Consider the following 13450-nt stretch of genomic DNA (forward strand, 5'->3'; position numbering starts at 1 on the left):
TATGAGTTTTCCTCAGAGTTCAGTATTTTTGTGATTTTACTTTTTAGGCCAGCTTCATAAAGGTTTTGATTTCATATATTTATATGTTCTGACAGACACAACCATTTTAAGTGGACATCAGCATCAGTTTTAGTAATCTAATGTTAGTTGCACTTAATTCAAGATTATTGTGAGGGCATCATCCGTCTCAAGATCATCAAAGGCAACTTTCCTAAGATAATTTGTCAGCTGTAGCATACTTATTCTGAGAGAAAGAGTTAAAGTATAATTACCTTTAATATTTTCGTCAAGTCTTTTTCCCTCTGTTGTATGTGTCTGTCATGTACGAACATGTTTAGTGCCAGTTTGCATGCTAAAATAATATAATGCATAAATAGACCGGTGAATCTATAACAAATCAGAGATCCTTACTTACAGCTAATAGATTGATTTATCAATTTATGTAAGATTCTGCATAGAAATTCCACAAGTTTAACTTTTATTTGCATACATATTATTTAAGAAATATTCCTTATATAGAGAAAATGTTTTTACAGAATCCATTCAAAATGGGAAAAAATACAAAAAAATACCATTTCCCATAAAATCCCCCAAAATTAAAAAAAAAAAATTGTTTCATAGTCAATGGACCAGGACTGAAAAGGGGGGGGGGGGCAGAAATGAGATGTTTTAATGAGCTGCATCTCAAATATCATTAACATACCATATCAAAGTCGTTCCCCTTAAACTGACCTTATTAGAAACTTTAACAATTGTTGACACTGCTGACCCCAGAAACAACACACGTAAGTCTCAGTGAGACAACATTGATGTAAAATAATCCAGCAACCAAACATTTACAAATAACCAATAGATATCTAGAGGTCAACTTACAGTCAAGTAGGTATTTGACCGATTCGTAATCACTGTCAAGCAACTGATCAAAAAGTAATTCTGTTCAATAGTACTTGAGAAAAGAGTTGCAGAAATATCAACAGAAAAACTGTGAGAAAAACAGAAAGAGTGGCAGTATTACATACTGAAGCTCACTCCATGGTCTTTTATGATAAGCAATGAATTTATTTATACAAATGATCGTACCTTTCCCTCTTTTAGTAGAACCTGGTTGTAACTTTACTTTGTATCTAAAAAATAGAATAAATAATGTGATGGTATTACAAACTTTCAGGTTAATAACAATCATAATTCTCACTTTAAAAGAGTGAATCTCAAATTTAAATATAACTTTATAGTTTCAAAACTTTTCATGACAGATAAATTTTGCTGTGCATTTTAATCTAATCTAATTACGTAAGACAAATACTTTAATTTAATACACAAACCTCCGTCTAACACTGTGGATTACATAAATGATACTAATATTTACTGTCTTCTTACTTGTAATTGAGAAGTGCATTGTATGGACCACAAACAGGTACAGCATACAACAGTTCATCCTCGGGTACAGGTAACCCAGTAAGTGAGTCGAGGATTTGAATATCCTAAAATTACAAAGTATATATATTTAATATTAAATTACAGCCTTTAACAATGAGGTAACCCCATACTGTTTAGTAAGCTATAAAGTATATATATACTCTCTCAACCTGATTGACTTATTAATTATAATTTGGAAATAGCTGGAAACAGAAAAGAAACCTTGGCAACCCTACATTTCTACAGATTTCTAAGCCCTGTACAAAATGTAATTATCAACATTCAATTCATTATTCAAACACTATCTATTCCTTTTAAGGCTTTTCAATACTTAAGATAAAGACTTCGACACAGGTAATATATGTATTATACAGTTTATAAAACAGATCATTGTGGAATTTGATACATAATGGCAAATCTAGTCATCATTGTAAGTAAGAGTACAAGAGAAAAGCATACGGTACCTCAGATTTCTGTTTTGAGTCATCCTCATTTTCCTCGTCCGATTCTCCATCCTGTAAAACAGTACAAAGTATGAAATGATAGGAAAGTTTCTGAGTCTGTCTATCATACAGTTATAAAATCTGTATACAACGAAATATTATTAAAAATGATAATAATAAAATGTTGAAAAAATTACTTAAAAAAAACCCCCAAAACTGGAAGTACATTTGGATCATTTTTGTCGAGCCTGCAACTTTTGTTGCAGAAAGCTCGACATAGGGATAGTGATCCGGCGGCGGCGGCTACGGCGGCGGCGTTAGCTCACTTCTTAAAAGCTTTATATTTTAAAAGGTGGAAGACCTGGATGCTTCATACTTTGTATATAGATGCTTCATGTTACGAAGTTTCCGTCAGTCACATGTCCAATGTCCTTGACCTCATTTTCATGGTTCAGTGACCACTTGAAAAAAAAGTTCAAATTTTTTGTAATGTTGAATTCTCTCTTATTATAAGTAATAGGATAACTATATTTGATATGTGCGTACCTTGCAAGGTCCTCGTGTCTGTCAGACAATTTTCACTTGACCTCGACCTCATTTCATGGATCAGTGAACAAGGTTAAGTTTTGGTGGTCAAGTCCATATCTCAGATACTATAAGCAATAGGGCTAGTATATTCGGTGTATGGAAGGACTGTAAGGTGTACATGTCCAACTGGCAGGTGTCATCTGACCTTGACCTCATTTTCATGGTTCAGTGGTTATAGTTAAATTTTTGTGTTTTGGTCTGTTTTTCTCATACCATATGCAATAGGTCTACTATATTTGTTGTATGGAATGATTGTTAAGTGTACATGTCTAGCGGGCAGATGTCATGTGACCTTGACCTCATTTTCATGGTTCAGTGGTCAAAGTTAAGTTTTTGAGTTTTGGTCTTTTTATCTAATGCTATATATGCCATAGGTCAACTATATTTGGTGTATGGAAATATTTTATGATCTTTATGTCAGTCGAGCAGGTTTTATTTAACCATGACCTCATTTTCACGGTTCATTGCACAGTGTTAAGTTTTTGTGTTTTGGTCTATTTTTCTTAAACTATAAGTAATGTGTCAACTATATATGTTGTATAGAAGCATTGTTAGCTGTACCTGTCTGCCTGGCATGGTTCATCTGACCTGGACCTCTTTTTCAAGGTTCATTGGTCTTTGTTTAGTAATCTTGGTTAATGTTAAGTTTATGTGACAGTTGTAATAAAGCTTAGCTTTATACTTAGGACTATCAACATAATATCAATGATTAGTATTGAAGGCGAGACATTTCAGCGTGTGCACTCTTGTGATAATAGGTATAACTTATTATCAACACAATTTCATTTTCCTTCCCTACTCAATCATCATTAATCTACCGTACTTGAAAGATCATCTGTTCATCTTCTTTCATTCAAAGATGACTGGTGCTGCTAGTGAAGCAAGAACTTTTTACCATTTTGAATAAGAGTTCATCAAATACTCTCCTATTTCGTCTGAGACCACAGTTATTTTGTAGTGCATTTCTTTTAGAAAATAAATGAAAATTAAAAAAATCCCACCTGCACTTTCTCAATGATATTTTACAGTGTGTTGTACCACTTTTGGGACAAATTATATCAAAATTATAGAAAACTTCATCAGCTCTAACTCAAAATATGAACAATTTTATGTTAAGGGGGTCTTGAAATCTTTTGACAGCTTTCGAAGTTCAAATTCTTAACCTTTTTCAGCTGGACCAAATCACTACTTCACTATAAAATTCATGACCCAAATTATTTCAGTGTCATTTCGTCCCCCTACTTGCTATGTGAGGCATAAAACATAAATAAATAAATAAGGAAGGTGTATAAAAAAAATTGGCAAGTAACATGCTGTCCACACTAGGAACTATATTCGTGGACAATGAAAATCAAAGGACGATAACTGTGGTACATTTGTTAGTTTTATTTTGCTGAATCTAAAGTTTTATACTGTACACCACTTTGTGAAAAATATTATTCTTTAATTTTTCATTTCAATTTGCTATTACTTTAATAAGTTTCTGATTGCTCCCGGATATCATCCAATTTTTCTTCATAAATGAATTAAATTCAATATTGCTATCACACATCAAAAAAAAATTTGATCTCAGTATGTTGACATGCATGCAAATAAAGTGGCTGAAGAAAATTTCCCACTTTACGTGTGGCTGTTAGTTTACCTCGTTTTACATTTGTGATTTCGGGGCCTTTTATAGCTGACTATGCGGTATGGGCTTTGCTCATTGTTGAAAACAGTATGGTGACCTAAAGTTGTTAGTTTCTGTGTCATTTGTTTTTTTGTGTAGAGTTGTCTCATTGGCAATCATACCACATCTTCTTTTTTATATTCACTGTAAATTAGTTTTTTTTACAAACCTCATTAGGGTCTTTTGTCTTTGGTATCTTTTCTTTATTGTATATTCCTGAAATATAAATATAATATTCAAATCATTGCTTAATTATCTATTACTGCTGTGATGGGAGTGAATATCCCTTTTTTCAGTGTTTCCAAAACCGAAATGACAATTAAATATTTACAGTGAAAAAAATCATTGCTAGGATCTTCAGTAAATTCAGAAGTGACTAAAAAATTACAAGCCTCTCAACATTCTTGCAAATCTGTAATCAGATTTTAATTTTAATTAAATATATCAATGGTTTCTTGGAAACACTTTCACATGCACAGTGACAAAACAGCATAGATATACATCAATGCATATCATAAATTCTTATTTATCAACACACCTCAGAAAACAAGTAAATTTAAAAGTAATTGGACCTTTCAAAAAAGTAAAGGTCTTTTATACTGCATGGAATTGAGCATCAGGATTCGATTTCACAAAAAAACTTACGACTTAGATTGATCTTAAGTCATGAAAAAATCAGTATACTTACGATAAATCTTAGTCTTAAGTTTTTTTGTGAAATCGACTCCAGTATACCAAATATCAATGATTTATCAATGAACCTAAATTGAAGATTATATGGTGGCCAAGATGTAAGCTTCAAGAAAAGTAAGACTTTTTCCCTACTTCATGACATTTATTGCAGTTGAGGCAATTCAAAAATAATAAAAATAGAATATTCACCTTTGAAATCTTCATCTTCAATATGTATGGTAGTCGTCATGCTTACTACAGGCATCTTACGGCCACCTTTCTGTTGATTTTGTTGAGGAACACTGTGTAACTTCCTGGCCTTTTTACTTTTCTTTGTTGACTGTTCTTCTCTAGGTCCAGAAGACTATGGATATTAAAAAAAAAATATGAAAATGTTTCCATATCAAGTTTATAATGAATGCATAGCCAATTAGAATTAATTTTTCATAAATTGTATAGGTGTCTGTCTTCCACGGTGGAACTAACAGAAACTGATAGTGATGTGGTAGATATCTATATAATCAAGATGTTACAGCAGTATTGTGTTCTCTAATTTCTTTGATTAGTTTATTAGAAATTTTAACTCAATCTATTCATATACTGTAAATTCAGAAATTATTGCGATGTTTTTATTATTGCGAAAAATGCGACAGGGTTATAATCGCAATAATTTGAACTCGCATTTAATAATTTTATTCATTTTTTATATGAATGAAACCGGATTTTTAACAATATCGCAAAAATTAAAATCGCATTTCAATCTAAAATGACAAAATCGCAATAATAAATGCACACAATAATTTCTGAATTTACAGTATTGTCATTTATTGAAATCAACCAAATGTTGGGTGAGTATATTATCAACTTTCAAGTTAATCAGCTTAATTCAGGCAACTTTACCTAAGATATACCGTAGTAACCCCATGGCAATTTCAATACCTAATTTTTATGGGGCACTTGATATAACAGAATTGACCATTTCAAAGAAAATGGATTTTAAAAATCATACATGGTTTCTTTTCTAAACAAGAATGTGTCCCAAGTACACGGATGTGCCTTCCGCATTATCATTTTCTATGTTCAGTAAACCGTGAAAATGGAATAAAATCTCTAATTTGGCATTATAATTAGAAAGATCATTATATAGGGAACATGTTTGAGGGGGGATAGGAGGGGTCCTGATCCTAAAATCCCGGGTTTAAAAACACGAATTTCGAAATCCAGAATTTAAATAAAGTAAATCCCGACGTCCCGAAATCCGAAGAAAAGAATTCCCAGATCCCGAAAGGGTCAATCCCGAAATCCCGAGCTTAAAAACACCCGATCCCGGAGTTTCAATAAAGGTCCTATCCCCCCTCATGTTTACTAAGTTTCAAGTTGATCAGACTTCTACTTCATCAAAAAACGACCTCGACCAAAAACTTTAACCTGAAACGGGACGAACGGACAGACAGACGAACGAACGGACGGACGAACAAACAGACAGACAGAAGGAGGCACAAACCAGAAAACATAATGCCCATAAGTGGGGCATAAAGAGGATGCAAATGGTATATCATGGCTAGCATTTACAAATTAAGAACTGGTATAAATACAACCACTGATTAAAAATGGTAAAATAAAATACCCCAAAAAGAAGCTCAATGACAAAGAATGGAAGGCTCAGATACCATCTGAACTTAAGTTGGTTCAGTATTTATTAGAAAAAAAACCAATAAATAAGAAGCAGCATGTTAAAATTTCTCTATATTTAGATGACTAGGAATGTCTTTACTAATACTAAAATCTGAATTATGGATGTGATCATGGCTTCAATTCTCAAGTTATGTTTTCAGGACAGGTAGACAAAAACAGTTTGTGTGTATAAGTGTCGATATATGATATAAAAACTTACAGCTAGAATGTCCATTCTTAGTTGTCTTTCCTCTTCATCTTGGTCAGCATACTTCTCCTTGATTTTTTTCATTTTACTCTGGGTGAAAAATTAACAAATATTGATATTATCAGATTTAAGTCCATGAAGGAGTTTCAAATTCCATATTATGTTTTATCTTACTCATTGAAAAAGTTGATGAACATGTCACGTGCAAAAGAAAAACCTTAGTATTAAAACAGCAGTTCTTTCATTTTTAAATTATATGCGTAGCTTTCCATAAAACTAAGTCTGAGTTCAAATAATTTTTTTTTTGTAATTATCATGAAAATAATTTAACTATTTTCAAATGTATTTACTTGATGAAAATTCACTTTCTTAAAGAAATGAATATTATTTAGTATATTATGACATGGAATGAAATAAAATTTATGGCATATTTCACAAACGACAACAAATATACTACGGTATTCATTAATATTTTCACATTTACAGCTAACTGCAATTAGTAAAATGTGTCTAAAATGCATGGTCATGTAACATCAAACTGAACTGAAGTAATTTTAGCAGTTTCTCTTACAAATATTTACCTTTTGTCCTCGTTTAGGTTGTGGCTGTTGTGATTGATCACTGTTAGTGTCCTTTCAAAAAGATAATGACAACAATATAAATTAGAGTAAAACAAAGAATATCTGATCTAACATAAACCAATATAAAATATGTATAACATTCCAGCAACTTATTCTTACGGGACGATAGGCAAGAAATGAGAGAAAAATTTGAATTCGTGAGATTTGCTTACGTTCTGCCATGTTTGTTATTAAAATTGAAGAGGGTGCTCTAACGAAACCTGCCAGACTGACAATCATTCCACATATAGTTGACCTACTGCTTATAGTATTTGAGTAACAGATCTGATCATGAAACTTTAACCTTGATCAATGATCTATGAAATGAGGTTGAGGTCAGGTGAAACCTGTCTGATTGACATCTAGATGTTGTAAGGAAACACATACTCATAATAAGCAAGAAATTCACATAAGAAAAAAAAAACCTCACATTGTTATTTTTGTTATTCTTCTGCTGAATAGATTTTACATCTGACTCTTGTGGCCTCTTTTCTGACTTTATACTTTCATTTTCTGTTTCTGAAATAGCACTTTGTTGCTTTCTGGCCTTTTTCAATTCTCTGGAAAAGAATATTAAAAAAAAAAATCAAAAATCAATATCTTTTTTCGAACAAGAATGTGTCCATAGTACAGCCTACAGGGATGCCCTAATCACAAAATCATTTTCTATGTTCAGTGGACTGTGAAATTAGGGTAAAAACTCTAATTTGGCATTAAAATTAGAAAGATCATATCATAAGGAACATGTGTACTAAGTTTCAAGTTGAGATAACTTCAACTTCATCACAAACTACCTTGACCACAAACTTTAATCTGAAGCGGGACAGACGGATGGACGAACAGATCAGAAAACATAATGCCCATAAAATAGGCATAAAAACATGAACTTTTTAAAATTGATAAACTCATTAGATTTTTAAGATTATCAGAATTATTTGTTTGGTTGACAATTAACTTTAGAAACATTTTTGTTTAATAAGGTGTTATTAGCAAAATGTTATGTTTTTCCCCTTGCTTTGCAATCATTCTACTTATTTTATTTTATTTCTTGATGGTAATCAACTAAGGCAACATAGAATCATTATAACATTATCTTCTTTCAATGTGACAAAGTTTGATGAAATCTATCAATTCCTCAATGTTAAGGTGTTATACAGCTGTTTCATTAATGACAGATGAGTCTGGCGATCCTTATATTTTTAGCAAATATCTTGTTCTGCTTATTTCTACTATTTGTGAAAATTGTCTATGATTGATTGATTGGTTTTTAATGCAATTTTCAGAACTTTCTTGCTATTTCATGGCTGTCAGTTTTTATTGATAGAGAAAGTTGGAGTGCCAAGCGAGAAAGACAGACCGTAGGTATGAAAACTGACGGTCCTATTCAATTAAGATTGAAGTTGAGTGCACCTGCTACATGCAGGATCCAAACTTACAACCTAATGATACAGTGGTTAGACTATGTAGATCAACTCCGCAACCAAGTCCCCTTAAATTGTCTATGATAAATATGCATAAAATAATAAATACTAGGTGTTAAGCAAGCAATAATCAATCATTCTATGCTTCTGTAGAACCATGATATCAATGGTATATTCTTACCGTCTCTGTTTGGCTGACAACCTGTTCTGTTTTATATCTACATGATCTTGGACATGGTCCTGAGGTGGTTCAATACTTTCACAAGGTGTTCGATCTCTATGTAACTCATATCTGTAAAAATGTACTTATCCATTAACAAACTGACATCAGCTAATAGGTAAATATAAATACAGCTATATTGCTTAAATTGCTAGTTATGATACTTCATTTGGAAGCCACTGACAACAAAGGGGATTACATAATTAAAAGATCTTTTCAAACTCTTCAAGTAACAACCCGAGTTGCAGAAATCACGTTCAGAAACCAACTTGGAATATCAGTTTTTATAATCAATGGATTAAGCTAATAAATTTGTTTTTCATTTGTTGAAAAGGTATGAATTTCAGTGCAAATTGAAAGAATCTGTGACAGGCAGGTTAAAGGCAATGGCTAATTAAGCTTTAAGGTTTTAAAGGTGTACATATATATACTTAAAGATATTTATATAGATCAAATGAAAAATGTGTTCACTGGAAATTTCTTTGAAATTGAAACCTGTCATAGTTAAAAAGAAATAATGCTATCTGAAATCTTAATTTTTGCAATTGAGTTTTTGTAGAAATTCTTAAGACATGAACATCAATGTTTACAAAGTGAAGTCATCTCCATTTCACCATCAAATCTTTTTTTTAAATAAAGTTGACAACTTAAAATGAATCATTATCAATTAGTGAAATAGCTTGCATAGGTGAAAAAGGATTTTGTTTTTGAAGACTTACTTATCTTTACTTGTTGGCTCACTGAAAATTGTAGGCTTAAAAGTTTTAAAAATATTCTAATACATACATATAAAAGGCATAAACAGATGATTAGTATTATAATAAATCCTTTCTTTTAACAATAACTTCTAAGAAATTGTACTTTTGTTTACAGCACATCCATTTTATGTTGTTTAATTGTATCCATAAAATGAAATTTTGTCTTTTCTGAAAAACAAGTAAGTATTTGGTATACAATGAAATTATCCTATAGTTTTTACTGAAATAAAATTCAATTAATATACTTACTTATCTCCCTTGACATGTTGTAATGTAATTTTTGTGTCTGGAAAAGTTTGTTCCCCATCACTGCTATCAGAATTGTTTGTTTCCTTCAACTGTCCTTTAATATCACTCTGAGGTGCCACTTGATCAATAGATTTGTCTGTATCACTTTTACCACATGTTTCATCATCTGATTTCATAGTTATTTCAACTTTCTCCATTTTTCCCTCTAATGAATCCTCTTCATTTTCTTTATGATCATCTAAATCCTCATCACTATCGCTATCATTGTTTATACTACCTGTATCCAAACCAAGGTCACTCTCTGTTGCTACAGAGTCTGCTATAGATTCAAGGTCATCCTCAAGTGTTCTGACTTTTCTTTCACCTTTATGGCGAGATACACTGCCTTCTTCTAGCTAAAACATTGTAATATTAAATGGGTTCATTAAACTGCTTAGTCAGGGTCAAAACCATAATTAGGCATATAATTTAAATAGTTTACATAATAATAAACAAACATTATTAGTTTTACGTTAATGTTACCACAATGGAATAGTACACTACTTTCATACGAGAATGAACTTTAAGTTATCAAATTTCTGATTTCAGTGAACCATGAAATTGGTTTGATACATCATTCATAAAGTTCACATCATAATAAACGTGTGTACTATTTTGGAAGTACACCACTAATTCATGGTCCCATTGCTTTCTATGTTAAATTCCTCTGGTTCAAGCAGGCACACCTCTTTTGTTTTAAGTTCACATAAAGTGGCAATCATTGCATGTCAAAGCAGAACTTTATGGTGTCTTGTACTGAAAAAATCAACATACTTTTAATGGCATATAAGAAAGAACTGGTTCCCAGAACTAGGGATGTACCAAAACAGGTACTTCAGATCTGACAAACAGACAAAATGTACCCTCTTTTTAAAATTTGGTGCAGTTTTTTTTAATATTCAAAATTAAAAGTCCAAAAGGTTTCTACAATGATCACCAGCTTTCATTTAATACCAAAAATACCTCTACATTACTTTGAAAGTTACGCTCATGCGTAAGAACTATTTTGTGTTAAATATGTACTACTTTCTGCTATATGCTTTCTGGCTGGGCCTGAACTAGTGGAGTTACACCTTTTAAGTTGATTTGACAACAACTTCATGTTAAACTACTATAAAACACAAACATTAACCTAAGTTGTACTTACTTTAAACAGCAAAGCAAACCCATAAACAAGATAGGACGGAGGCAGATAGTTCTTTTTACCTGTAATCATAGAACAAACATCAAAATAATATTGCAATTAAATGATAAAATGCTCCGCAGGGCGCAGCTTGATACGACCGCAGAGGTCGAACTCTGAACATTGGGGCCAGTATGGACACAACATTCAAGCTTGATACATCTCTGAATTTGGATTGTGATTAAATATTTGACATAGCATAGGTTTCTGACACAGAATGAATATGGTCTGATGAACTTAAAAACTTAAAATTTACCTATTTAATATGGTCCAATATCCAAACTCTAATAAATGGATTGATTCAGCATATCAAAGAATCCAAAGAATTCAATTTTTGATGAAATCAAACAAACTTTAGTTTTGGGACCCCAATGTGGACCAATTTGATAACAGGGCCCAAAAATCAAAAATCTAAATACATGGTTAGATTAAGCATATCAAAGAACCTCATATATTCAATTTTTGTTGAAATCAAACAAAGTTTAATTTTGAAATAAATAATTTGGTCCAACTTGAAAACTGGGCCTGTAATCAATAATCTAAATACATGTTAGATTCTGCATATCAATGAACCCCAAGAATAATATTATTGTCAAAATCAAACTAAGTTTAATTTTGGACCCTTAAGACCATATTGTAGACCAATTTGAAAACGGGAACCAAAATTAAAAATCGAAATACAAGGTTAGATTTGGCATATCAAAGAACTTCATCAATTCAATTTTTGATGAAATCAAACAACGTTTAATTTTGGACCCTTTGGATCGGATATGGACCAATTTAAAAAAAACTTAATACAGGGTTAGATTCTGCATATTAAAGAACCCCAAGAATTCAAGAATAAAACCCCATTGAAATTGGTCAAGAAATAAGCAATTTATACAAAGTATTAGAAAAGTATTGTTTTTGACTCCTAATTTATGGCCATAACCCCCAAAATCAATATCAATCTTCCTTTTTTGGTATGGAACCCTTGTGGTACAATTTCAAAAAGATCCATACACTTACACACAAGTTATTGTCTTGAAACTAGAAAAATACTTATTTTGATCCCTTTTTGGGCCACTTGTTCCTAAACTGTTGGGACCATAACCCTAAAAATAAATCCTAACCTTCCTTAAGTGGTTTCAAACCTTGTGTTCAAATTTCACAGAGATCCATTTACTTAAACTAAAGTTATTGTCCAGAAATTAAGTGTCTTCTGACAATGCTGAACACAACGACATGATACCAATATGTGAACGCAAAATTTGTTTGCAGTCGTGTAAAAACAATTCAAAGATTTTAGATTTGTGAATAGTGAAAAGGAAATGTCAAACAGTGACAAGAGTACTATCAGAGAATATTTAAAAGTCAAACATATTCTGTATGGAATAAAAATCTGATGTTACTTCATTGTACAACTTACCCCTGATCATAAAGCTTCCTGTTGTTAGGTACTCTCCTGATGGTGCTGTCTTAGATACCTGATCATGGTATACCCACCATGCACTAGTCACAACCTTAGCATCCCATGCTGCACTATTACATATGGCCATAGCACCCGCTTCATTCAATGACTTAGGAGGTATTGGTTCACCTAATAAATTATAACAGATATGATACTAAATGATACTTTCAATTTTTTTTTTATGAAACTTCATTTTAAATCATGCCATGTATCTAAAAGACATGAATACACTAAAAAGTAATATTTTATTTAAATTTATTCATATATTCTCCAAATTTCTTATCATTTATACTTAATGCTTTATTTATCTCCATCTTTATATATATTTTGGTTTCCATACTTTAGGCTGGTGTCTACTTTTTTCCAGTATTTTTTTTTTATTAGAATATTACATTTCATCTTACATTCACATAAATTTTAAAGGACATAATTGCATTCCAACTTTTACTATAGCACTATGGTGGTGTATATCCATTGATATATTTATCAAATGGTTGACAGGGCGGGTTACATGCATTATTTTGGGAAAAATAACAACATATCTATCTGATTGTCACTTACTATATATAGATAAATGGGAAATTTGTCCATAGAACACATATGTTGTCCATTAGTAAAGGGGAATAACAATAGAAGAGTACAAGTGACTCAACTGAAATTCAAACTTGATCTTTGTTTTGTGGTATTCAGTATTGAGTATAAGATTCGTAACTAAAGTTGGAGAACAGAAACCATTGTCGGGAACGAACATACAGAAGGACAAGGGTAAAACTTAATGCCACTTTCGCTATGGTGGGGCATAAAAAAAACCAACATACACACTTAATTTTTGTTAGGTTA

At 31.7% G+C, this 13450-nt stretch overlaps 1 protein-coding gene across 2 annotated transcripts in view; it reads right to left on the reverse strand.

Annotated features, from left to right (window-relative positions):
- LOC139514505 (ribosome quality control complex subunit NEMF-like) overlaps nucleotides 1–13450 on the reverse strand; it is a 63386-nt gene that overhangs the window by 2201 nt on the left and 47735 nt on the right. The window contains exons 20-33 of one of the 2 annotated variants that reach the window (XM_071303852.1): nucleotides 12569–12739; nucleotides 11125–11183; nucleotides 9939–10333; nucleotides 9651–9671; nucleotides 8893–9003; nucleotides 7721–7850; nucleotides 7252–7302; nucleotides 6683–6760; nucleotides 4999–5152; nucleotides 4286–4332; nucleotides 1881–1931; nucleotides 1378–1481; nucleotides 1081–1124; nucleotides 273–352 (exon numbers count right to left, since the gene is read on the reverse strand). In XM_071303852.1, the coding sequence (XP_071159953.1) occupies nucleotides 273–352; nucleotides 1081–1124; nucleotides 1378–1481; nucleotides 1881–1931; nucleotides 4286–4332; nucleotides 4999–5152; nucleotides 6683–6760; nucleotides 7252–7302; nucleotides 7721–7850; nucleotides 8893–9003; nucleotides 9651–9671; nucleotides 9939–10333; nucleotides 11125–11183; nucleotides 12569–12739 (1496 nt within the window). The remainder of the gene's footprint in view (nucleotides 1–272; nucleotides 353–1080; nucleotides 1125–1377; nucleotides 1482–1880; nucleotides 1932–4285; nucleotides 4333–4998; nucleotides 5153–6682; nucleotides 6761–7251; nucleotides 7303–7720; nucleotides 7851–8892; nucleotides 9004–9650; nucleotides 9672–9938; nucleotides 10334–11124; nucleotides 11184–12568; nucleotides 12740–13450) is intronic. The other variant, XM_071303853.1, reaches the window with a different exon arrangement.

This window comes from Mytilus edulis, chromosome 3 (assembly GCF_963676685.1).
Source record: "Mytilus edulis chromosome 3, xbMytEdul2.2, whole genome shotgun sequence".
NCBI lineage: Eukaryota > Metazoa > Mollusca > Bivalvia > Mytilida > Mytilidae > Mytilus > Mytilus edulis.